Below are 25,038 nucleotides of genomic sequence, written 5' to 3'. Positions count from 1 at the left end.
AAGCCACAGTGAAACTAGATAATCTTTTAGTCTGTTGTTCCAAGATGTTGCGGGTGAAACAATTATAAATAGTGAGCAATGTCAGTTAATGCACAGCAGCTATGAAATAAGTGCTGTCTTCCAACCAGACCTTTTCTGCATGTGAATTTCCTTTTTTTTTTTTTAAGGCTTGGTACCAATTATATTAGTAAAAGCACCAGTTTCCAAGTGCTTTCTATGTTCTTTCCAAGTTCAGGGTAGCTGCACCTGTATTCCCCCTCTGTGGTCCAGCAAGAGCACCCACTCTCAGCTTCTGGCTCCCCAGCCATTACCTCTTTGGGAGGAGATACCTATCTCTCTCCTTTCTGACTGGGGTATTTCCAGCTGAACAGTTCCTTAACTATACTGTGATCTCCACAGCAAAAGACAGACTGCCTATGCAGGCCTGCTTCACTTCTTTCCTCCGAGATAGGACACAGCGTAATTGCCACAGTTAAGTTACAAGCCCTTTACAAGCAGGTATATTTATTCTTAAGGCGGGAGCACTGGAACCTTGGTAGAAGTGGGAGGGCCATGAGTTCCTGCGCCTCTCCATGGCCTCACTCCCTGGTCCTCCTCTGCCCCCCTGAAACCCCACCCCTTGGCCAGGTCGGAAGCCGGAACCGGGCCATGGTAAGAGCCACCCAGGGATCCCAGACTGCCCTGGGGAGCCCCTGACCCTCCACCTGCCCTGGGCAGGGGGCCTGAGTGCAGCCCCAGCCTGTGTCCCTGCCCCTGGGGTGTGCTTTCCGGGCAGGTGGAGAGTCCGGGGCTCCCCACAGCGGCCCAGGCTCCCTAGGTGGCTCTTATCATAGCCCGGCTCTGGCTTTTAGCCTGGCCAGGGGTGGGGCCTGAGAGGGAAGAGAAGGAGCAGGGGCAGGGCCACAGAGTGGCCAGACCTTGTGGCAAGGGGAGTCTAAGAACAACCTCGCCCCCCACCCCCTTCAACCAGGAAGAGGCTGGCACCACTGATGGGTTGTGTTTTGCAGTGGATACCCTGCTGCAAAGCACAGCCCTTACTGGCGCCATTCCGTGCCTGCCTGAGGAATGCAGTTTGTGGGGGCAACGCTGCTCCCCAAACTATGCCCATATTAAAAAGTGGGCAGGCATTAAAAGCCTTAATGTGAAAGCATTACAGAGAAAACATATTAAAAAAAATAAAACAACCTACACACATGCTAATAAGCTTACCAGAGATCACCCCCAAGTCCAACAAGGGTGATTTAACCCTTCAAACCCCTCACAGGGGTTTTACCTATGATCACAAGTTCAGCATAGCTTCAGCTCAGAAACACCATCCCAGTGAGTTAGTAAGTTTATCCAGTTTGGGCTTTGAAGAGGCCATGAATAGGTAATCAGCCATACAGTGAGTTTCTCTTCAAGGTGCAGCTTCAAGTGGATGTCTCTCAAAGTGAGTAATTTGCATTCCCTTCTTCCTAATATTTCTTAGGAACCCCCATTCATCTGAAAGCTCAATCTTGTCTGGTCCATTGTTTCAAAAGAGTTCTTTGAAGAACATAATACTTCGCAGTGTTTACAGTAGTCCTGTCTCTCTCCCTTAAAAGACGTTACATACCATTCCACAATAATACATAAATACTTGCGTTTTAATACAATGACCTCCTAAGATACTTTGACTTAATTCACTAAGGTTTGTCCAGGATATTGTCATATATGTCACACCTTCCACCTGTCTCATCCAGCTTTCCCTATAGAGTGTCACACTCATACAGATGCTTTTTTAAATGTTCTCTCTAGATTGCAGTAAAAGGCATATTCTGAGTTTAGGGTTTCAAAGTTTTTGGAGTGACATGGCCCACCAATAGCACTTAGATGTCCACTTAACAAAGAAACACACCAAAAGCAGCTAACTCACTTGCTCAGCTAACCTGGAACCTACTTGTTTCTCTCTCTCCAATACTGGCACGTACAATAAAAGAGTTGACAAGTTCTGTGCATCCTCATTAGCTTCAACCAGCTCCATTTGCTCTCTTTTCTCTCCTTTTCTCTCACCTTCTCTTTTCTCCCATTCTTCATCCCAATTTTCTACCTTTGTTTTTTATATACGTTTTTAAATCCCTTCTATCACTGAGCTACCTGTTTCGGTAAGAGCCCGCTGAACATATTAGGAAATAGCAACACTAGTCAGTGGATGAGAAATGCTGCTGCTTCCAGGGATACTCATTTAGGGCCCAATTCCACCACCTTTATGGTCATTATGTAGTATATATCTCTGTGAGTGATACCATTGTTTTCAGTAGGGCTGCTTGCAGAGGAAGGTACAATTTAATTTGAGGACTTGTGGCACCTTAGAGACTAACAAATTTATTTGAGCATAAGCTTTAGTGAGCTGTAGCTCATGAAAGCTTATGCTCAAATAAATTTGTTAGTCTCTAAGGTGCCACAAGTCCTCCCTTTCTTTTTGCGGATACAGACTAACACGGCTGCTACTCTGAAACCAATTTAATTTGAGTAAGGGTGGCATATTTGGCTATCAGGGAGGAATCTATCTTCAATTTCAGAGTCAAAGAGTGTCTTGTTTTGTGAGCGTTCTCATCACAAAACTCTGTTTTCCCAGGATTTATAACTTAGCTGTCGAAACTAGGTTTGATGAGAAACTTGGTGTTCATGCTCTAGTCTTGAAGGAGGCACGCTCCAATCCCATTGAGCAGCTGAGCAAAACTTTTTTTTTAAAGAACCCCACTCCCCACCCTATGTGAAACGGCTGGGGGAGTCAGAGATGGTTAACTAATTTCCCATTGTCTGTTGATCTCCTTGGGTCCCCACAACCAGATGTCAACTGCCATCTCCTATGTTTGATTCAGAGCTCTCAGCTCTGGCATAGGCTGTTAGCAGGAGTATTTAGTGCAGTTTACTCCTGCATTTGATGAAGATGGGACATGATCATGCAGGTTGGAGTATGTGGCATTTGCCATAACGCTCTGTAACTTTGCTTACATCATTTTTCCTGGACTTTTGAAAACTGAACACCCCTTTAAGAAAATGAAACCAATTGCACCCCTGTTTTTGTCCTACCATGTAATGCTTAAGGCATATTATGAAGCTGCTTGTCCTTTCTTAAATGTTTTGATGGACAGTGAAATAATATACAGTGCTGACATTTAAAGTACTATCATTGACATCTGATTTTAGCACTAGACCTGGGTGACGTTTTTCACATAAAGCTTTTTTTTTTTTTTTGTGAAAAATGCAGATTTTGCAACCCAGAAACATTTTGCAAATTTGTGTTGATTTTACCAAATTGTTTTGTTCAAAAATGACTTTAAAAATTCCAGATGTTTCATTATGACATTTTTAAACAAAATATTATTACATTTTTTAGGTTCAACGTTATTTTTTGTTTCAAAATTTCCTTTAATTTTATTTATGAAACAACGAAAAACATTTTTAAAAGGTCAAAATGTAAACAAAACATTTAATTTGACCCCCACCTTTATTTTCCACCTTTTTGATTTGCCAATTTATTTTAAAAAAGATTGGTTTTGGTTTTTTGGGTTGTGTGTTTGTGGTTGGTTGGTTGTTGTGGTCATATTGTTTAGTTTTTGTTTGTTCGCTTGCTTGCTTTGTTTTAGGAATTACCCGTGAACCATACGAGTTATACTCCCAGCTGTAATTAGCATCCATTGACATGAATAGGACAGTTCACACCTCAGAGCTATTGTTTCAAGGTCTCTGCATACTCAGGCAGAGGTTGCTGCTTCAGTTATACTTAGATGATGTTTTGAAGTTTTCTCTGCAGTCATAGCAACTAGAGATAGCCTTGGTTTTTAAATACTCTGGAGAACAGTTGAAAGGTCTGTCCATGACTCTCTCAACTAGTTCTTCCCATACTCCTGTGGCGAAAGGACACTCCACACTTTGGGAAACACTGGTTTACCTCATGCTTATTCCCCCAATCTAACCTGAACTCGGTTTCTTCCATCGCCTTATTTTTCATAACTGAGAAAACATTTTAAATTGTTCATGTGAAGAAACAAGTTCTCTATCTGTACTAATGCCACGACAGAATGACACACAAGTGTTTTCAATCACAAAATGGCAAGAGCTGAGAAAAGTGGTAGTCTGAGTTTTCCCACACAGATCCAAGGCAGTCCATAGAGGATAACAGCTTTAATTGAAATAAAAATGAGCTGATTTAACATAATCATTTCTGGCTCTGAAAGTCAATGTCTTATGAATAAACTATTTAAAGGCTCCTACAGGAACAATCCAACTATTGTCTCCTAAACAGTCCAAAAGTTTAAGTATTATTTTCTCCTCAGTGTCAGGAGATAACCAAAAAAAAGTCTGCCCTGTACAGCTAGGTGTCAGAAGAAGGCCTTGTAATTTGGTACCTCCTATATATTTGGATGTGTGTGTGCATATATTTACACATAACTGAGTTTTTCAGTCTTTAAAGTTCAATGATTTTTAAGCAAAACAGAAGCAGTCTGCTCAGTCAGTGTGTAATGCTACCGAGTGTCCTAGGGATGATGGCATGAATGGAAATGGTACAGAAGAGCAATTTCTCTTAATATTGCACAATTTTGATTATGCTACAATATTACAGTATGTTCTGTTCCTCTGGATATTTGTGTTTGAAAGCTGAAGCAACAACAATCTATTTCTGTAAGAGTTCACAGTTACTACTAGCAGCATGCAGTGTACTGACTTAATTCTTAGAGTGACCTCTAGTGGCGTTAAGGCCACTTCTCTTATGGCTAGATTTCATTTCTCCAGGGTTTCTATTAGTTCCATGGAAAACAATTGGTAATGCTTAGCCTTGAGGGCTGGTTTTGGAATTCTAAGATTGAAAGGAGGTGGATCAGGTTATGTTTGTTTAAAAGCATCCATTTTCCACTAATCCTAGCACAAGGATATCAATAGTAAAGCTGGGCGAACACCTCAGAAAACATTCCATGAATATTCGCTTGGATAAAAAAATGGAATTTATGTTGGCTGTGTTCACGTTCCTTTGGCATTCGTTTTCCTTGGCTGTTGTAGCAAATTAGTTTACTGGCAGGAATGTTTGCAGAAACAGCAACTTTTGAACAGATATTAGAAATATTCATGGAAGGTGAATTTTTAACACACACACACACACACACACATTTCCTCTGCAGATACTGTGTGTTTGTGTTTTATACTTCTGTCATCACTGTAGTACCTAACATACACTGAAGTCAGTGGAGTTACTCCAGGTTTGCACTAGTGTAAGAGAGACCAGAATTTGGCCTCTGAATATTAGACAATTGTAAAGTTGCACATTGTAACAGACCCACCCTGTTGGATCCACAAACTACTTAGTGTTTCAATTCAGAATGGCTTATAGTTAAAACTCTGAGCTGTTGCCTGTTAAACATCTTGATATCACAACTGCCTATTTTTGTGCAGCTCAACTGTGCTGGCATCCAGCAGCATTTCACTGTCTTTGTAGTGGCCTGCAGTCTCCACAAGCTTTCTTGAAATAGACATTTCTTTTGAAATAGTACAGAAATAGGACGTTCAGTGTGGACTACTTCATTATTCAGTGACTCCCCGGGATGACTGGTAATAGCATTGGTAGATTCTGGAGTTAGAGGCCCTGATTCTTAAGTCCAGTCAAGCTGTGCAGGGTTTGAGCTGCAGAGTGGAAATAAAAGTGGCTTGTTGGCATCTTAGCAGCTCACTGATTCTGGGGCTGGGCAGGTCTGCATTGGCCCCAGTTTAAATCAGAGTAGCCTCTGCCCGTAGCCCTGATGAGCTGTAAAAGTAGCAAGGAATAGCTGAAGTACAGGGGTGCTCCAGCTATATCCCATTCTCCCTAGACTTCACCCTCTTCACTAGAGGCCATAAGTGGTGGGTGTGCACAGCTGCTCTGCTGGCCCTATACCATTGAAGGATTTCCCCTATGCCAATGTGATGGGCATATGAACCCCATGCTGGGAAACAGGGGGTTAAGGAGCAACTCTGGTCACAGGAGGTTCCACCCAAGCTCGTCTGCTGCGTGTGCTGTCAGTGGAGATGGAGTTTAAAGGGCACAACACATCTCAGTCAGGGTGTTCAGTGTGAAGGAGCAGACCTGCATTGGTACTCCTGCAGGAATCCAGCAGGAGCCCCACACAGCCCTGAAGCCAACCTCAACTCAGAGCTGCAACCCCCCGCAGAAGAGATAGTGGAGTAGCTGCTTGTGAGTGGGAAAAGGAATCTCCTGACCCCCTTCCGTGGGGGATGCTTTCTGGGCTGTAAGCCAGGCCTTCACCATGCCTCTGGAGAGGCTGGGATGCAGTAGGAAGTAACCCGGGGAATAGGCTGGATAATACCCTAGCCCAGGTTGCACATCAGAACTGCCTGCCCCAGGACCCTGAGTTGGATCCCAGAACAACAGGAGGGCCTAGGTTCTCCTACCACCAAACCCCTGGTCTTGCACCACAAGGCGCTACTGCTAACCACCCTGGTCTTGATAGACTAGGTGCTGCAGCCAACCCCGGACTTGACCACTAGGTAGCAGAGCTAGCCAGTGTTCTGATCAGTAGGGGACATGGTCTAAGGAGATGATTCCCCATCAGAGCCGGTGTACCAGGTAGATGGTTAAGTTGACTGTACAGACCCTTTGCGTGCACAAAGCTGTGCAAAGGGTCCATAACATAACAGAAAATGTATCTCGATTGTTTTGGGGCATAAAAAGCCAACAGCTCCCTTCTCCTTCTGTCAAGGTTCCTTCCCCACTCTGAACTCTAGAGTACAGATGTGGGGACCTGCATGAAAGACCCCCTAAGCTTATTCTTACCAGCTTAGGTTAAAAACTTCCCCAAGGTACAAACTTTGCCTTGTCCTTGAACCCTATGCTGCCACCACCAAGCGTTTTAACAAAGAACAGGGAAAGAGCCCACTTGGAGACATCTTCCCCCAAAATATCCCCCCAAGCCCTACACCCCCTTTCCTGGGGAAGGCTTGATAAAAATCCTCACCAATTTGTACAGGTGAACACAGACCCAAACCCTTGGATCTTAAGAGCAATGAAAAAGCAATCAGGTTCTTAAAAGAAGAATTTTAATGAAAGAAAAGATAAAAGAATCACCTCTGTAAAATCAGGCTGGTAAATACCTTACAGGGTAATCAGATTCAAAACATAGAGAATCCCTCTAGGCAAAACCTTAAGTTACAAAAAGACACAAAAACAGGAATATACATTCCATTCAGCACAGCGTATTTTACCAGCCGTTAAACAAAAGGAAATCTAACACATTTCTAGTTAGATTACTTACTAACTTAACAGAGTTTGTGAGACTGCATTCCTGATGTGTTCCTGGCAAAAGCATCACAAAGACAGACGAACCCTTTGTTCCCGCCCCCTCACGATTTGAAAGTATCTTGTCTCCTCATTGGTCATTTTGGTCAGGTGCAGTGAGGTTATCTTAGCTTCTTAACCCTTGACAGGTGAAAGGGTTTTGCCTCTGGCCAGGAGGGATTTTATAGCACTGTATACAGAAAGGTGGTTACCCTTCCCTTTATTTTTATGACACCTTCCATCACTTTAATTGCCCTTATTCCACTTTGGACAGACAAAACTCTCAGTTGTTCTCTAGAGTCTCAGCTTCACGTCTTTACTTGCTATGGTTGTGAAGAAAACCTTCAGAACATGACCCAAATGTGACTCAGTGTTTCCCTGAGTCAGCAGAAAGCCTGAATCAAAAGGTATGAACTACCCCCTTCACTGCAATGGGTGCTAACGCAGGTTCCCAGGGTGGTACTTTACATGTTGTTAACCACATCTTCAAAGCACGTAAGTTAAAGAGAGGAAGTATTGCAGGACTTGGTGGTGATGAGGGACTTCAACTACTCAGATATCTATTGGGAAAGTAATACAACAGGGCACAGATTGTCCAACAAGTTCATGGAATGCATTGGAGTCAACTTTTTATTACAGAAGGTAGAAAGTGTGATTGGTGGACAGGTTGTTTTAGATTTGATTCTGACATAGGAACTGGTTGAGAATTTGAAGGGGGAGGGCAGCTTGGGTGAAAGTGATCATGAAATGGTAGAGTTCATGATTGTAAGGAATGATAGGAGGGAAAACAGCAGAATAAAGACAATGGACTTCAAGAAGACAGATGTTAGCAAACTCAGAGATTAGTAGGTAAGATCCATGGGAAGCAAGTCTAAGGGAAAAAAGAGTTCAAGAGAGAGTTGATAGGAAGAGACATTATTAAGGGTACAAAAGCAAACTATCCCAATGCACAGGAAAGATAGTAAGTATGGTAAGAGGCCATCCTGGCTTAACCAGGAGATCTTCAAAGACCTGAAGCTCAAAAAAATCATACAAAAAATGGAAACTAGGTCAAATTCTGAAGGATGAATATAAAATAAACAAAAGCATATAGGGACAAAATTAGAAAGGTCAAGGCACAAAACAAGATCAAACTACCTAGGGACATAAAGGGTAACAAAAAAACATTTTTCAAATACATTAGAAGCAAGCAGAAGACCAAGGACAGAGTAGGCCCATTACTCAGTGAGGAGAGAAAGACAATAACAGAAAATGCAGCAATGGCTGAAGTGCTAAATGCCTTCTTTGTTTCAGTTTTCACCAAAAAGGTTAGCAGTGATTGGACGATTAACATCGTGAACATCAGTATAAGTGGGATAGGATCTGAGGCTAAAATAGGGAAAGAACAAGTTACGAATTACTTAGACGAGTTAGATGTCTTCAGGTCAGTTGGGCCTAATGAAATACATCCTGGAATACGTAAGGAACTGGCTGAAGAGATCTCTGAGCCATTAGTAGGGCTAGGGCCCTACCATGTTCATGGCTGTGAAAAAACACAGACCGTGTTTCACAGCCCGTGAAATTAGATCTCCCTCCATGAAATCTAGCTATTGGAGGGGCAGGCTGGGCATGCACCAGGCTCCAACTACTAGTCCGGGCGGGGCTGGGGAAGGAACAACCCTTCCCCTGCACAGTCGCTCTCGTGGGGGAGGGAGAGATCAAACCCACCTCCGGCTACCTCCCAGGGCTGCAGCAAGCTCCGTGGCTGCTGCCTTCAAAGCCCAGCCTAGCACAGAAGTAAGGATAATAATCCCATGACCACCCCCCACACACACAAAAGCTTTGCAACCCCCCAGGATCCCCTTTTGGGTCAGGACCCCCACTGTTAAAACACCTGAAATTTCAGGTGTAAACATCTGCCCATGAAATTGACTAATTTTAAAATCCTATGATCATGAAATTGACCAAAATGGACTGAATTTAGTAGGGCCCTAGCCATTAGTGATTATCTTTGAGAATTCATGGGGGATGAAAGAGATCCCAGAGCACTGGAAAAGGGCATATATAATACCTATCTGTAAAAAGGGGAATAAAGACAACCCAGGGAATTATAGTCAGTCAACCCAGTCAGCTTAACTTCCATCCCCAGAAAGACAATGGAGCAAATTATCAAACAAATCAATTTGTAAGCACCTAGAAGATAATAAAGTGATAAGTAACAGTCAACACAGATTTGTCAAGAATTTGTGGATGAGGGAAGAAGTAGATGTGATATATCTTGACTTTAGTAAAGCTTTTGATACTGTCTCACACGACCTTTTTATAAGCAACCAAGGGAAATATAGCCAAGATGAACATAGCATAAAGTGGGTCTGTTTGTAGGGGTTTTGCTGAACTCAAAGCTCTTGGTAAATTTGCTCTTTCCAAGGCGGTGGCAGGAAATAAATCAATGGGGACACAACCAGTCTGACCAATAGATAGTTGTTGCAAGCAGGCAAACAAAAGTGCTTTCACTCAAAGCTTCTACTTTATTTAGTCTCCAGCACGTACACACGTCCGCAACAGGTTAGTAGAGCACCCCAAATGAACCCCAGATTAGTATTTACCCAAGGTCTTAAGGAGGTCTTAAGTGGATTTCTGTAGATGTCCAGTCAGTCTTCCATCTGCAGTGGAACTTGAAGGCGTTCAAGTGTCCACTGAGCTCAGGTTTTTTCCTCTTTTTATACGCAATGTGTTAGTATTACATAGCTTGTTCATCAAAAAAACTACCGGGCAGAAGTTAAGTGTGGAGTTTTCCAGCCTGTTAGGCAGGGAATTTTCCATCAGTTAACCAGCTGTATTTCACATAGTAATAATTAACTATTGCCAGACTTTCCATCTTGCAAAACCGCATGCTTTGGCAAAAAGCTCAAATCAGGAGGGCACAGGGTCATGTTTACTACTTGTGGTCACTCACTTCCCCGCTCCCCTCCTGGTCTGTTAGTTGTGCTAAGGTTTCAGAAAGGCCTCCTTTTAGCTGCTTTGAGCACTAAGCATAACAGTTGGTATTCCTGCTGCTGGCAATGGTCTAGGCATGTTACTGCATTCTGGGCTATCAAAAATTTCCCCATCCTACAGGTGCATAACTGGTTGGAAAATTGTATTTAGAGAAGAGTTAACAATGATTCACAGTCAAACTGGAAGGGCATATTGAGTGAGGTCCAACAAGGATCTGTCCTGGGTCCAGTTCTATTCAATGTCTTCATAAATTATTTGGATAATGGCATAGAGAGTACACTTATAAAGTTTGCAGATGATACCAAACTGGGAGGGATTACAAGCACATTGGAGGACAGGATAAGAATTCAAAACAATCTTGACAAACTGGAGAAATGGTCTGAAATAAATAGGATGAAATTCAGTAAGGGCAAATACAAAATACTACACTTAGAAAGCAATAATCAGTTGAACAAAAAAATGGGAAATAACTGCCTAGGAAGGAATACTGCAGCAAAGGATCTGGAGGTTATAGTGGATCACAAACTAAATATGAGTCTTCAATGTAATACTGTTGCAAAAATACCAAACCTTGTTCTGAGATGTATTAGCAGGAAAGTTATAACCAAGACACGAAAAGTAATTTGTTTCCTCTAATTGGCACTGATAAGGCCTCAACTGGAGTACTGTGTCCAGATCTGGGCACCAGACTTCAGGAAAGATGTGGCCAAATTCGAGAAAGTCCAGAGGAGAGCAACAAACATGATTAAAGGTCTAGAAAATATCACCTATGAGAAAAGGGTGAAAAAATTGGATTTGTTTAGTCTGGAGAAGAGAAGATCTGATAACAACCTTCAAGTGCGTAAAAGATTGTTATAAAGAGGATGGTGATAAATTGTTTTCCTTATCCACTGAGAACAAGACAAGTAGTAATGAGCTTAACTTGCAGCAAGGGAGATTTAGGCTACACATTAAAAAAAAAAATGTCCTGACTTTAATGGTAGCTAAGCACTGGAACAAATTATTTAGGGAGGTTGTGGAATCTCCATCATTGGAGGTTTTTAAGAACCACTTAGACAAACACCTGTCAGAGATGATCTAGATAATACTTTGTCCTGACTCAGTACGGGGGTCTGGACCTAAATGACCTACCTTTCAGTCCTACATTTCTGAGATTCTGTTATTTTAAGATCTACACCAATGTTTCTTGAAGTAGGCACCCTGAAGGATTAACCAAGACACACAGAAGGTGTATAAATTAAGATGTGTAGGCCTTTAACAAAATGTGGCTGATTGCCAGGGATATGCAGTCGGTTTCATTCCTCTAAAGAAGGTTTAGCTTTCTAAAGATTGAAAAACATTGCATTAGAGCAACTGGAAATGTCTGATTATCTGATCATCTGCTTTTCCAAAGTGCCTGTTGTCATAGTAAATAGAATTGTCAGTCATTGACAATGTGAGAGTGTGCTTATTGTCAGTCTGAGAGAAGAATAGTCAAAGGTTATTTCCGCAGGATGTTTCCCAGTTTGTATTGTCTTGTTAGCTCAGTGTGATTCCATGTCTAGAAACAATGTGGTTCCATATAGTCAACCTCAACTGAATTTGATAGTTTTCAGACCTTTTGGAAAGAAGCTATAAAATTGTCTTCCCAACACTTTGTTCGGATCCCTTCCAGCAAAGCGTCTGTTGCTGCCGATGCTGTTGCCACATTCGTTGTCTCATTTTTCTTATTCTTCAAGTGTCTGGAAGCCATCTGCTCTTCACTGAGCAGATTTGGATGTCACACACAGTGCAGCCCCAAATTCAAAATCTATTGACTTCCTCAAGGATGCTGCAATACTAACAATACTTTTGTCAATCTTCCCCTGTGATGGGTTGGATCACAGAAACCCCCTTGGGACTGCCAAGTGATGTGCTGTAACTACCCCTGAGCCCATTTTCCCTGGCAGCTTGGGACTTCAGAACCCTGCCTGGTTGTGCCAGACACGCTTGCCTGCTACAACCACAGCCCGAGGTCTGAACCATGTCCCTCAAAAGCTGCAGGCTTAACTGAAAACAGCTTAAGAAGTGTTCCTGTCTCCAACACCCAGATGCCCAGTTCCAATGGGGTCCAAATCCCAAATAAATCCGTTTTACTGTTTTTTAAAGCTTATAGAGGGTAAATTCAGAATTGTTCGCCCACTATAACACTGATAGAGAGATATGCACAGCTATTTGCCCCTCTCCCCCCACCCCAGGTATTAATACATATGCTGGGTTAATTAATAAGTAAAAGGTGATTTTATTAAATACAAAAAGTAGGATTTAAGTGGTTCCAAGTAATAACAGACAGAAAAAAGTGAATTACCAAGCAAAATAAAATAAAACACGCAAGTCTAAACCTAATCCAGTAAGAAAGTGATTACAGATGAAATCTCACCCTCAGATGTTTCAGTAAGCTTCTATCACAGACTGGACACCTTCCTAGTCTGGGCACAACCCTTTCCCCTGGTACAGCCCTTGTTCCAGCTCAGATGGTAGCTAGGGGATTTCTCATGACTGCAGCCCCCTTTGTTCGTTTCCACCCCCTTATGTACCTTTTGCACAAGGCAGGAATCTTTTGTCTCTCTCTGGGTTCCCACCCCTCCTTCTAAATGGAAAAGCACCAAGTTAAAGATGGATTCCAGTTCAGCTGACATGATCACATGTCACTGTAAAACTTCATTACCCACTTACCAGCACACAGGTATACAGGAAGACTTACAAGTAAACATAGCCATCTACAGTCAATTGTCCTAGTTGATGGGAGCCATAAAGATTCCAAACCACCATTAATGGCCCACACTTTGCATAATTACAATAGGCCCTCAGAGTTATATTTCATATTTCTAGTTTCAGATACAAGAGTGGTACATTTATACAAATAGCATGACCACACTCAGTAGATTATAAGGTTTGTAATGATACCTTACAAGAGACCTTTTGCATGAAGCATACTCTAGTTACATTATATTCACACTCATTAGCATATTTTTATAAAATCATATAGAGTGCAACGTCACATTCCCCTCCCACCATCTTCTTTACTTCTCTTTTGCAGATGGAGGACTCTCCATTAATACATTACAGCTGACAGCCCCAGCCAGCAGTTTTGGCTGATGCTGCTTAGGCATGATCTGACTCCAAAAATGCACTTCTGTTACTTAAATGATTTTCAAATTTGGAAGTATTCAGCTCTTGATGCAACTCCTTTTGCATGGCCCGAAAGACCTTATGGAAGTTGCATATGAACCCTCTAAAAATGCGTGCAGTTGACTCATAATACCAAAAAAGCTGCAAGCATGGGTGTTTTATTTAATATTCTTTCAACTAACTTCACCATACATTTAGTATAGAGCACAAAATAAACTATCTTGTGCATTTATATGATTATTTGCACTGATATTGCACCCATCCTAACCCTGGCCTCTAATTTAGACTCATAGACTTTAAGGTCAAAGGGACCATTGTGATCATCTCAAACCTCACCCACCCACTCCTGAAATAGACCCCTAACCTCTGGCTGAGTTACTGAAGTCCTCTAATCATGGTTTAAAGACTTCAAGGTACAGAGAACCCACCATTTATAGTACTTTAAACCTGCAAGTGACCCATGTCCCATGCTGCAGAGGAAGGCAAAAAATAACACAGGGTCTCTGTCAATCTGGCCAGGGGGGAAATTCCTTCCCGACCCCAAATATGGTGATCAGTTAGACCTTGAGCATGAGGGCAAGACCCACCAGGCAGATACCTGGGAAAGAATTCTTTGTAGTAATTCAGAGCCCTCCCCATCTAGTGTCCCTTCTCCAGCTGTTGGGGATTTTTGGTACTGGCAGTCGCTGACAGGCCACATGCCATTGTAGGAAATCTCATCATACTACCCCCTCCATAAACTTATCAAGCTCAGTCTTGAAACCAGTTAGGTTTTTTGCCCCCACAACTCCCCTTTGAAGGCTGCTCCAGAACTTCACTAATTTTACTGACATCCAGAGCATTTTCATGGAGGCAAGAAAGCAGCAATTTGGCCAGTGTCTCACTGTCTTTTCTACGTGTATACCTCTAAGCATATCACCATTAATTTGAACATACTGGATAATTGAGAGATTGACCAGTTTTATTTACAGCTGTAGTTGTATTAATGCAAACAGTCAAATAACTTGCATTCCTGATTTTCTTAGTCAAAATCTGTACAACTTATCAATGCTAGTCAACGAAATGATGTAAAATGAGTTTGTCTGAACTAAAAGAACTGTTGATTGCACTTTCCAAGGCTTCTGGTGAAGTTACAAAATTATTATAGTAACAGATAAATGTGTTCTTAAAATAACTGCGCATAAACAAAAATTTGTTCAGAGGGAGCAATTTTGGATCGGACAAGGTTGTCATCCCTTTTGGACATTTCTTTTCTGGGGAGAGCTCAGCATAAGCAGTGAACTTTCAGAGTGGTAGGGGAATTGGAGTCTTCCTCAACACTGCTGTTATAGCATCATCCAACAGCAGCTGTAGGACCAACAACACTCCCAGATTGTAAGAGCTAGTGAAAAAAGGCTAAAAATGTCTGCATTAACTCAGTTAAAGGGGCAGATAAAACCTCACCACATCTTCCAGTTACTTTTCCCAACCTACGAAGATTTTCATATTACCGAGATTGAAATTCAGCCACCAAGGTGTCATCCATTCCCCAGTCTCACCCAAACACGGGGTTAAACATTTGATAGTACTGGCTGGATCATATAAGGGAGAGAAATAGATGTGGGTTTCGTTGGCTTACTGAAAACATCATGGCCTATTCTTCCTCACCATCCAATTTAAAGATCCCATATACACATTAAATGAGAGAGCGGACAATTTGGATCCCTGCAGAACACCTCTTGAAAGCACCTCAGAGCAGAAGAACAATTGCCCCAAAGTACCCTCTGGAATCTCCCCAAGAGATAAGAGCAAAGCCACCAAAAGACTGCACCATTTGTTTGTGTTCACATTAGCAGATGAACTAACTCCACCTCATAATCAATGGTATTGAAGACAACTGATAAAGCTAACAATATCAACAGGGATACATGGTCTTTATCCAGCACAGGGAGGAAGGCATCTACAAAAGCTTTCTCTGCAGCTCTCTGCAGGACCCAGGGTCATACTCAGAGTGGCAAGAATCAAGGTGATCTGAAGTAACCGGGTATACTGAGAATGTTTTCACCAGTATTGACCTAAAGTCAAGCAGAGAAGACCTGGCATTTGTCTCCTTAAGATATTGCTGTTCACCTATGGATGCAGACAGCTCAGTCCAAACCTACTTCATCCTATCTACATAATGATGTTGAATGTCCTCTACAAGAGGAACGAGTCTCTAATCAGCCATCAAATGAAGACAGGTTGGATTAATTTGAAATAAATCTGCTGATCCAGACTTAAAGATTCTGTTAGAGTGAAAGTGAACTTTTCTTTGCCACCCACACAGCCACCACATGACATTTGAAGAAATCTTTAGGATGCATTTGGTAAGAATCAGTGCGGGATTTATACTGCCAGGACTCTAACTGTCTTCCTTCCCCCTTCACTTGTCTCAGATAATCCGTAAACCATGATGACCTGTCAGGATGAAGCTGGGAAAGTAAATATCACTTCACTGATATGGGCCACTTCATTGATGGTTGAGGACAGAAAAATAAAGTCCTACCACTCCCTTGATTGAGTAGTCTGTTGAAGAAACAATACTGTCCCTCCTAATCCTGCAGAAATGCTCGGGTTCCATTAATCTCTGAGGACAGAAATCAAACAGGTCTCTCATCCCATCAGGAGACATGTATCCCAACCTCATATACTAGGCATGACCTGGGCAGAAGCGCTATTAGCCCACCTCCTGTCCCAACCCAAACACAGATAAAAAATCTGGCCAGCTATATGAATTGAGGTAGCAACCAGTGGACATCATGGTAATTGTGAAATCCTGCACCAAAAGAATTGTCATCAACATAGATGTTAAAGTCACTGAGTACTCTCAGCTTTGGTTCCTCCTAGAAGGAATCTTGATACCTCATGCAGTGACTTTGCAGTGCTACAGAACAGTTGCAGTACTAACACCAGTCCTGTCTTAACTTCATCCCAGGACTTTCAGACAAGATCAGCACACTGAGTGAATTCCTGGCCCCATTGAAGTCAATGGCCATTGACTTCATTAGGGCCTGAATTTCACCCACTGTATTTAGTCTAGTTTTGGGATGGAAGATCTGCATTACAGGCTGGATACAAACAGCATGGCCAGACATCCTCACCTATTTCCTTTTGGTTCATACTGAACTGAGCATATGGCTAAAGTCAGCTGCACCAAAACTTGGCCAGCACATGTCTTGCCAATTATAGACAGTTGATGCTTTATTAATCACTAACTTTGCATTGATCAGCATGAAGTGCAGGCCCAAAAACTTGTTCACTGGTATCCCAATCTTCTGATAGCTAATTAAGTGTGAAACCAATGGAACTGAGATTAAATGATCTTGATTTTGGATTATGCTTTACTTTCAATCCTTTCCTTTCTTGTCTCCCCTTGCCTACTACCACAGACATCAAGGGACCCCCACCCTCACCACCAAACACCCTGCCAGATCTCTACAGTTCCAGCATGAGACAATATTGTTCAGCCGTCTCAGCCACCCTTAGGTAGCCATTGAAGAGCTGCAACAGCCGACTGCCCAAATAAGGACTCCCCAGGGCTGGCTATAAAGTTCATCTATAATGTAGATTCCCTAACTCAAACAAGCCCAATTGACAGTTATTCCCCCAAATGTAATAAGTCTCACTTTCCTGCTTTGGGAGACACCACTCCAGCTTAATCCTATACCCTTGCCATTGAGCACAGCTATCTGGGTTTGACCTACATATCAGTGAAGGGAGCCTAATCTTGATTTCACTTTAATTGACCAGTTTATTGGTTACTCTGGCATGTGTCTGTCTCAGTCTCCCCTGTCAGAGATGATGCTGTTTGTATAAATAATTGTTTCTGTGAGAAGAGGTTACTTGAACCTGCAACTCCCACATCCTAGCTGAGTGCTATAACTACTATGCCATAAAGTCAATCTTTCATACACTCAATATTTACTTATTTATACAAAGTGGAACAGCACCGACAAGAGAGATTGCAAAAAACTCAATAGCCCAGTGGCTAGGGTATTCACCTGTAATGGGGGAGACCCAACTCCAAATCAGGCATTTGAACCAAGTCCTCGTATTTCCCAGCTTTAGGTCACTGTTCTAAATCAGACTGAGCAAGAATTCTAATATGAGTCACCTACAGCCCAGCAGAGTACTCTAACCTCTGAATTATTGGCTGTTCTATGATCCCATGTTCTCTCCCTTTGCCCTCTCCCTCCTGTCAAAAAACTTCAGCAGGACTCAGGTTCATCCTGGTGCAGAAAGGGATTTTTTTGAAATCTCAAAAACTTTCACAGCATGGGAAATCTTCTCCTCGCTCAGCAGGATAACCTCACACTTTGCCAGATTATGGATGGAAGCAGATTCCAGAACCAAACACTCCATCTTCCACTGAGAACACCCTACATCAAGCCTCAAGACGTTAAGTTCTAGGAGCTGTTGGTGAGAGTGCCCCTGCTGTCTCAACTGTCCAGAAGGTGCACATGGAGAGAGGTGGCCTCTATGGTAGTCAGGATCCAACCATATAGGGCTTTATAGATTGCATCGAAGAGGAAAGGTTACAATGTGCTATCCAGACATACATGGAAAAACCTTTACTAATTACTGCTGCCTCGTCCAGCTGGGCATCCAAGAAGACCACAGAGACAAGCAGGCATATCCCATCAAAAGAGGAAGCAGATATCGTGGCCTTTTTTTCTGAATGTTTCCAACCAGCCCATCAACATCACCTCTGTCTCACCCTGACTAAATTTCTGTTACCTTCCTGTCATCCAAGCTCCTATCTTGACCAGGCACTGGGGGGAAAAAAACACTGAACCATTTGGATCCAGCTGTCATTTGCATCCTGATGACAATGCAGTTCAAACATCTCACTCTTCTAACAAGCAAATGAGAAGGCTCAAAAGTAATTTCTATCATTTTATTTTTGTATTGAAAATGTTTATTCCAAACTTTTCAACGAGACTTTTTCATGGACGTGCTTAGATGTTATTGTGAAGGGCAGTATAGGAACCTTAAAATGGATGGATGATACGCCATGTGCCCATTTAATGGATCTAGAAAGAGAATAATACCATCATTCAACTGTCAAGTGTGGCTCTGGGTAATAAAATGGGCAAGATAACTGATGACAAAAACCTTATGTAATCTAGTGGCAAAATTCAGTTAATAAACTTAGTCGACTTTCTAGATCAGTGAGTGTTTTCTGACCACGTCTCAGGTGTTATATTATTCCCCTAGATAGATTGGCATGTGTGGAACACATTAAATTTGGACCTATTCACCTGCATTTTTCAGTATTTACTACTTGTACATTTGGAAACCATTGGCAAAGTTTTAGTCACATTGGTTTCAGAAATTCCTGTGGCTTGAGTACAGCTGAATTGGAAACACTTTTTGTTCCATGTGCCAGGTATTTTGAGGAGCAAACCAATATGATGACATGTTTCAAACAAGAGTCTTCAATGAGTGGAAAACAAAAATAGAAATCTGTATTTAACCAGAAGAACTCCTAACAGAGATACCGAAGCTAGACCATGTATTCCAGGTATCATGCTACTGGACACAAGTTACACAAGCGTGTGAGGCCAATGATAAAATCATACAGAGCAAAGCAACACAATGATGGACGGCCTTACTGGCATCTGTGCTAAAATTCAAAATAAGAAACAACATAATGGATGTGGCTTTTTTAAAAAAAAACCCATAAATTTAATGTTTTCAAAGTTTGAAGATGAGACGATTGTTTTATTTTAATGCATAGAACTTACCACCTGGTAAAATGTTTTAAACACCATATTAGAAAATAATTAGCGGTACGATTGATTCAAAACCCCCAATCCAAATACTTCAACCTTTGGGAAAGTTTGAATCTAGATCTGCATTTCGCAGTTCTTGTCCATCTCTATTTTTATATAAAATGTGTCCATAATGCCGTCCTGGAGAAAGTCACATCCACTTCTCAATCAAACGAGACAGGTTGAACTGGCCTAGGGGAGGAATCAAAAAATAAGGAGAAAGCCTGAGTAACTCCACTCCCCCTACAAACAAAAAGAAAGGGGGACTCTTTTTAAACCAACCCAAACAGCATTGTAGGCTCCAGCTTAATAGCACAACAACCTCAGGACTGAGTTTGCCAAGAGTAGCAGAACTGATAAATAAAAGCAATATAAAGATTAATTGGACACTGAAGTCAGCTCTAACTGTGATTATTTTAAGTGACTATAAATTTAAGTAGTTAAACACAAGATTGTCTGATGCTGAAATGAAAAGCTTTGACTGCAAAGGTACAGCTGAAGGGCAGGACGTAATGTTAATTGAGGTACTAGGGCAATAAATCTCTAGAATGTTTGACTCCTAGAACAAATTCAGGGCCAGTAATATATGGGCTCCCTAGAGAGATTAAAGTTCAAAGTCACAGAGAGTTTCTTTACAAAATTGATCTTCAGTTTGATTGTGGACAAAAATAAGCCAGAATTTTTCAAGTCAGTTGACTATAAAGTCTGCCATGGTAACACTGATGATAACAGTATGTATCACTTACTGAAAATAGTGCTTTTCATCCCTGCTTATCACAATGCTTCACAGAGGTAGGTAAGTATTATCAGTTTCCCCATGAATTCTTTGATTCACTGAACCATGACCAGCAGAACTGCTGACAATGGAGTTGATTGAATGCTACAAATTCCTAAGGGAAGAGAAGGGGTGCACAGGGAACACTCACCCTGCACCTCAAGAGCATCAGGAGTCCTTTGCTGCATTTTCTCCAATGTATACCTGTACCTTAATGAAGCAATCTGACCCACTAGATTTGTTCTCCCTACAGTATTTTGGCATAATTCCCATTGGAGATATGGATGGATAAGGGAGGAGACTAGGGGTGCAATCCTGATCCCACTGAAACCAATGGGTGTTTTACTATTTACTTCAGTGGGGCCAGGACTTCACCCAAGATCACTAAAGCTTTGTCATTATCTATTGTGTTTTATTGTAGTGTATTCATATAACACCACTAATTTTGATACCTCTTCTGCCATGAATCCGACACTTCTTTTGACTCATATGTTGTTTGCTTTAACATCCAAAAGGGTTTCATTTCTTAATGTGTTTAGAGCACCCATTCCACCACAGACTGCCCCACTAAGCCCTACGCTGCTCTTATAGTCTGCTTATATGGAATGGAAGTTGTGTGTGCAGTTTTTGTTCGCTTTTAGTCTGTATTAACACACTTGACCTTACGTACTTTTGGTGAAATTAAATATTTTTCAATCTCATTTTTGATTAATCTAGAGGGTGTAACAACAAAAGATTAATGGTTTTAGCTGGAGCACTGGCAGGCAAAGAGAGATCATTACTACCCTCGTGTTCCAGCCAGAATTCCATTCCTTGAAGCTAGGGTACACTCCTTAGGCCTAATGAAAGGTTGACATATAATTTATTTTCTTGGCTGAAATAATAATTGAGATGGAAACCAAAGTGTATTGTACAGCAAATCTTTTGTTCCTTGAATTTTTCTTTAGTTACAAAGGCAAAACTTGTTTTTTTGGGAACCTTAAGACACTCCCTAGAAATAGAAAGTGATTTTGTAATTGTTGTGCTTTATTAGTAGGTAACTGGACATTTCCTTTCATTGCTGAACTGAGCCCAGTTACTTTAATCCTTGTTGGGAAGGCTGTTTCCCAGAACAAGAAAATATTGTAGTGTGTGGAAGTTCAGTTCTAAGGCCCATTCTGATTGTCAACCTGTCCTGCAATGACTCAAGAGCATGAATACCAAACTCAGGGCAGACTGTTAAGAAGCAGGGCACAAACCCCAAATTGGTTGTGAGTTCTATACTTAGATTTCACCAACCAATTATCTAGTGTAAACTCCTCAAGCACTATAACAGCCTTAACATGGAGTCACAGACAGTTCCCTTGGGAACTCTGATCTATCTTACTGCCCAGGTAAGCTTACCTTTCTGATAGATGGTCCCGTACATCAAAGATCACAGCAATATTCAGGTTACTCCCAGTCCCAAAGGACCAGTCACTTACCCCAGGTCAATTGCACCTTAGATCTCACACCAAAGACAACACTTGTAATCAATCCTAAAATAAACTATCTAAAGATTTATTAACTAGGAAAAGGAAATAAGAGAGGAAATGGAAATAAGAGAGTTATTTACAAGATTAAAGCAAGTAAATATACACACAAATGAATTCTCATCTTAAGTTCCAAAAAGTAATAGAAGCTTCTATAATAAGCCAGCTCTATATGTCCACTGAGGAATCCCTTGCTTATGCCTAGGAATCTTGCCCCCCAAAAGTCCAAGCAGCAAAGAGATACAGTTCCTCCTTTTTAGGGCTTTTTATTCCTTCCCCCCTTCTGCTTCAAGTTGCAAATTCTGCTGTTGGGACAAATTAACTTGCACATTTCCTCTTCATGGGGAGGAGAGGAGCAATCAACGAAGTCCTGAGTCCCCTGATCTTCCACAATAGTTCATCCGGTGTTGATAGGACTCCTTTGTCAGGCAAGAGTTGCACCTACTGTTGGAAACTAGTATTTCACACTCATTAATACCTCTCCTGTCTGGTGATTTCCAGTTACAAAGCAAACACTTAAATATTACCTTATAACATGTGATACAGATATTTGCATGCAGCAACTTACAACCATTTCATAAACTTTAAACGCTAAACACATTCTTATAATTCTAATACCTATTTTAATAGTATTAACATCCAGGTGAGCTAGACTGGTTCCAGCTTGTATTTGTCGGTGTTCAGTTGAGACCTAGGGCCTTGGCACGAGCTGGCATCTAGTCTGCCAGCATCACACTGATCAGACACATTCTGGCATTGTGATGTAGAAACCATCCAGGAGCTTGGGCCTCCAGTCTGACCTAATGTATCTTCTACCTCCTGACTTTCAGCAAATGTTGAGAAAACTGCTGCTGAAGCGCAAACATACTGTCTAGCAGCAAGGATCAGGTTAACAAAGTTAAGTGAAGAATAAAAAGATCCTAAGTTGCTTTCCATGCATTTTAGACTCTATTCTATGGCAGTATTTCCCCTCACATTTCTTTTTGCCTCCTCCAACCTCTTGCAGCACATCAACTTTCAAGCAGTTCCCCTTGTTTATATTCAGTAGTTGAATTTAGTGCGTATCAAAGTTAATCTTCCCCACAGTTTGTACCTCAATACTCCTTTTTGCTATTCCAGTCCCAGGCTCCTCCACCTCTGCTGTTGGACCTCCATCCTGACTTGCAGCACCTCTGCTATTTCAGTCCTCACCTCTGTTAGCAGAGACAGCCAGTTGTATCAACTTTGAGTTAGTTTTAAGATGTAGACAAACATCTACAGGTGACTATGCAGAGATAGCCAAGCTAATTTTTATGTGTAATTCACAGTAAGGGCCAGCTTCTGATCTTGCATTCGTTTAACTCCACTGAAGTCACTGGAGTTACACTCATGTGAGGAAAATCAGAACAAGGCCTAAGTTAGGATTTGGAACCCAGATCCCCAGAGGGGAAAGACTAATGCCCTACCCCATAGTACTACTTAGCACCTTTCAAGCTGTTCTTATTCTAATTAAAATGCATTTCTCTGTCATCCCTGCTCCGTATGATCGTTGCTAACCCCTGATAACCTCTACTTGTAGGTGTGGCCAGTCCTTCTGAAGATCTACATGAATCTGATCCCGGGGAAGAGAAGCTTCGAGCACAAATTGAAGAAGAGAAAAAAAGGTGTAGTTTCTGCCTCATCACATACTTCAAATATCAAATTAAAATGACATCTGGATATGTACAGTGTGTCCCAATAAGACTTCAGTACTCACCGCTAACCTCTGCTTTGCTTTGACATTATTACAAATATGCCATCTTTCCGGTTCACTATTAACTTTCCACTTTCAGTCTAAAATGTCAGCTAGTTTCCTGTAAAATATATTTTACAGGAAACTAGCTGACATTTTAGACTGAAAGTGGAAAGTTAATAGTGAACCGGAAAGATGGCATATTTGTAATAATGTCAAAGCAAAGCAGAGGTTAGCGGTGAGTACTGAAGTCTTATTGGGACACACTGTACATATCCAGATGTCACAATAGGACATCAATGGGAAATCTGTAAGCCTGGTCTGGCAGTCTAAACATAGTGCAATATGTTACAGTACTGAGGATCAGAGTTAGCAATTTATTCATTGGGATCAGAATTAGAAATCTGCTCTTTGGTCCTAAGCTGGCAGGGGCTGGGAGTGCTACCAAGACAACATACTTATCCATCTGTTATTTGCTCCCATGGCCATTTCAGGAGCAATAAATGATTTGCTAGTGTCGGGTTTTTGTATCTGCTGCCCATAGAAGCTCTAATAAAATATGAGATGCTCCCCCATCCCTGGCTTTGAGACATTGTTTTGAAGTTCAGGGTTGGTAACTGCCATGGGTAGCATAAAACTACATTAATGATCTGTCAGCATGTTTTCCCAGAGCCAAAGACAAAACTTCTCTGTTCTGAACAAATCCTCTTCTCCTTTCTCACTGCAGTTATAAAACAATGTTCAATCGCTTGAAAGGGTTGAAGATAGAGATTGAACACTTGCAGCTTCTTATGGAAAAAGCCAAAGTGAAACTGCAAAAAGACTTTGAAGTCTGGTGGTCTGAGGAGGCATCGAATCTGCAGGTATCGGAATGTCTCCTTCAACGCTATGCAAATATAAAATTAAATCTGCACTTGTTGCCTAAAGAAACCACTGATTAGATGGGAAGGGGACTATTATGGCTGAAACTTTGGTCCTGATTTTCCTCACTCTGACTCTAGTGTAAATCAGAACTCGATAGAGTTACACTAGTGTAAAACTAGTGCACGTGAAAGGACTATCAAGCCCTTTTTCCCCCATTGTGTGCCCTAGTTTGGCACCCTCTTAAACATCTTCCAAAGAAGTCATTTTCACATAAAACCTAACTCAGAAACAATACATGTTAATCATGTTTTCAATATCTTTTAACTTTTTTTTAAATGTTTTACTTCAGAAACACTTGTCTGAGGAATTCCAAATGGAATTGAAAGATCTTGGTGACATCAATTGCACCCGCCTGTTCTGAGATGAGGAAAGGCCTGCTCAGGAAGTTGTTCACGAGGATACTGAATACATTGGAATGATCCATTCGATTCCAATGAATTTTTAAAGAATGTAAAGTGACCAGGGGAGACTTAGGGCCAGCTTATCTCTTATTGCTCACAAAAACCGTGCTGCTTTACAATTTACATGGGGTTTGGAAGATGGCAGCCACCACCAGTAGCACATCCATGAAAGCCAACACAGGCAACTGATTTCCAACTTCCCCTGGTTTTGATGACCCCTGTAGCCCTACAGAATTTCTAAGCTCCCTTGTGGTTCACCTATTCTCAGCTCAGAATGCCAGCACATCTCCTGGCTCTCCAGCCAACTTCCACAACTGATACTGTAGCCAACTTTAGGAAATCCACAGAAGCAGAGTCCCCAACTTAATAATTGTAGTTATAACACACTAAATAGGTTTATTTTAAAATAATATGTTAAAAAGTTTGTACCACAGTGAAACAAGCTAAGATACAGGGCTTCACAATCACAAGAGATATCACAAAGGCAAAAAACATCACAAAAGATATCAT

At 41.5% G+C, this 25,038-nt stretch overlaps 1 protein-coding gene across 1 annotated transcript in view; it reads left to right on the top strand.

Annotated features, from left to right (window-relative positions):
* The window catches only part of KIF6 (kinesin family member 6), a 287,759-nt gene that overhangs the window by 245,435 nt on the left and 17,286 nt on the right, over nt 1-25,038 (top strand). Inside the window, exons 17-18 of the mRNA XM_074949116.1 lie at nt 23,051-23,135; nt 23,931-24,066. Coding sequence (XP_074805217.1) covers nt 23,051-23,135; nt 23,931-24,066 — 221 coding nt within the window. The remainder of the gene's footprint in view (nt 1-23,050; nt 23,136-23,930; nt 24,067-25,038) is intronic.

Source organism: Natator depressus, chromosome 3, assembly GCF_965152275.1.
Source record: "Natator depressus isolate rNatDep1 chromosome 3, rNatDep2.hap1, whole genome shotgun sequence".
NCBI lineage: Eukaryota > Metazoa > Chordata > Testudines > Cheloniidae > Natator > Natator depressus.
The sequence above is the reverse complement of the archived record's forward strand: the minus strand, read 5'-3'. Positions and strand labels throughout refer to the sequence as shown.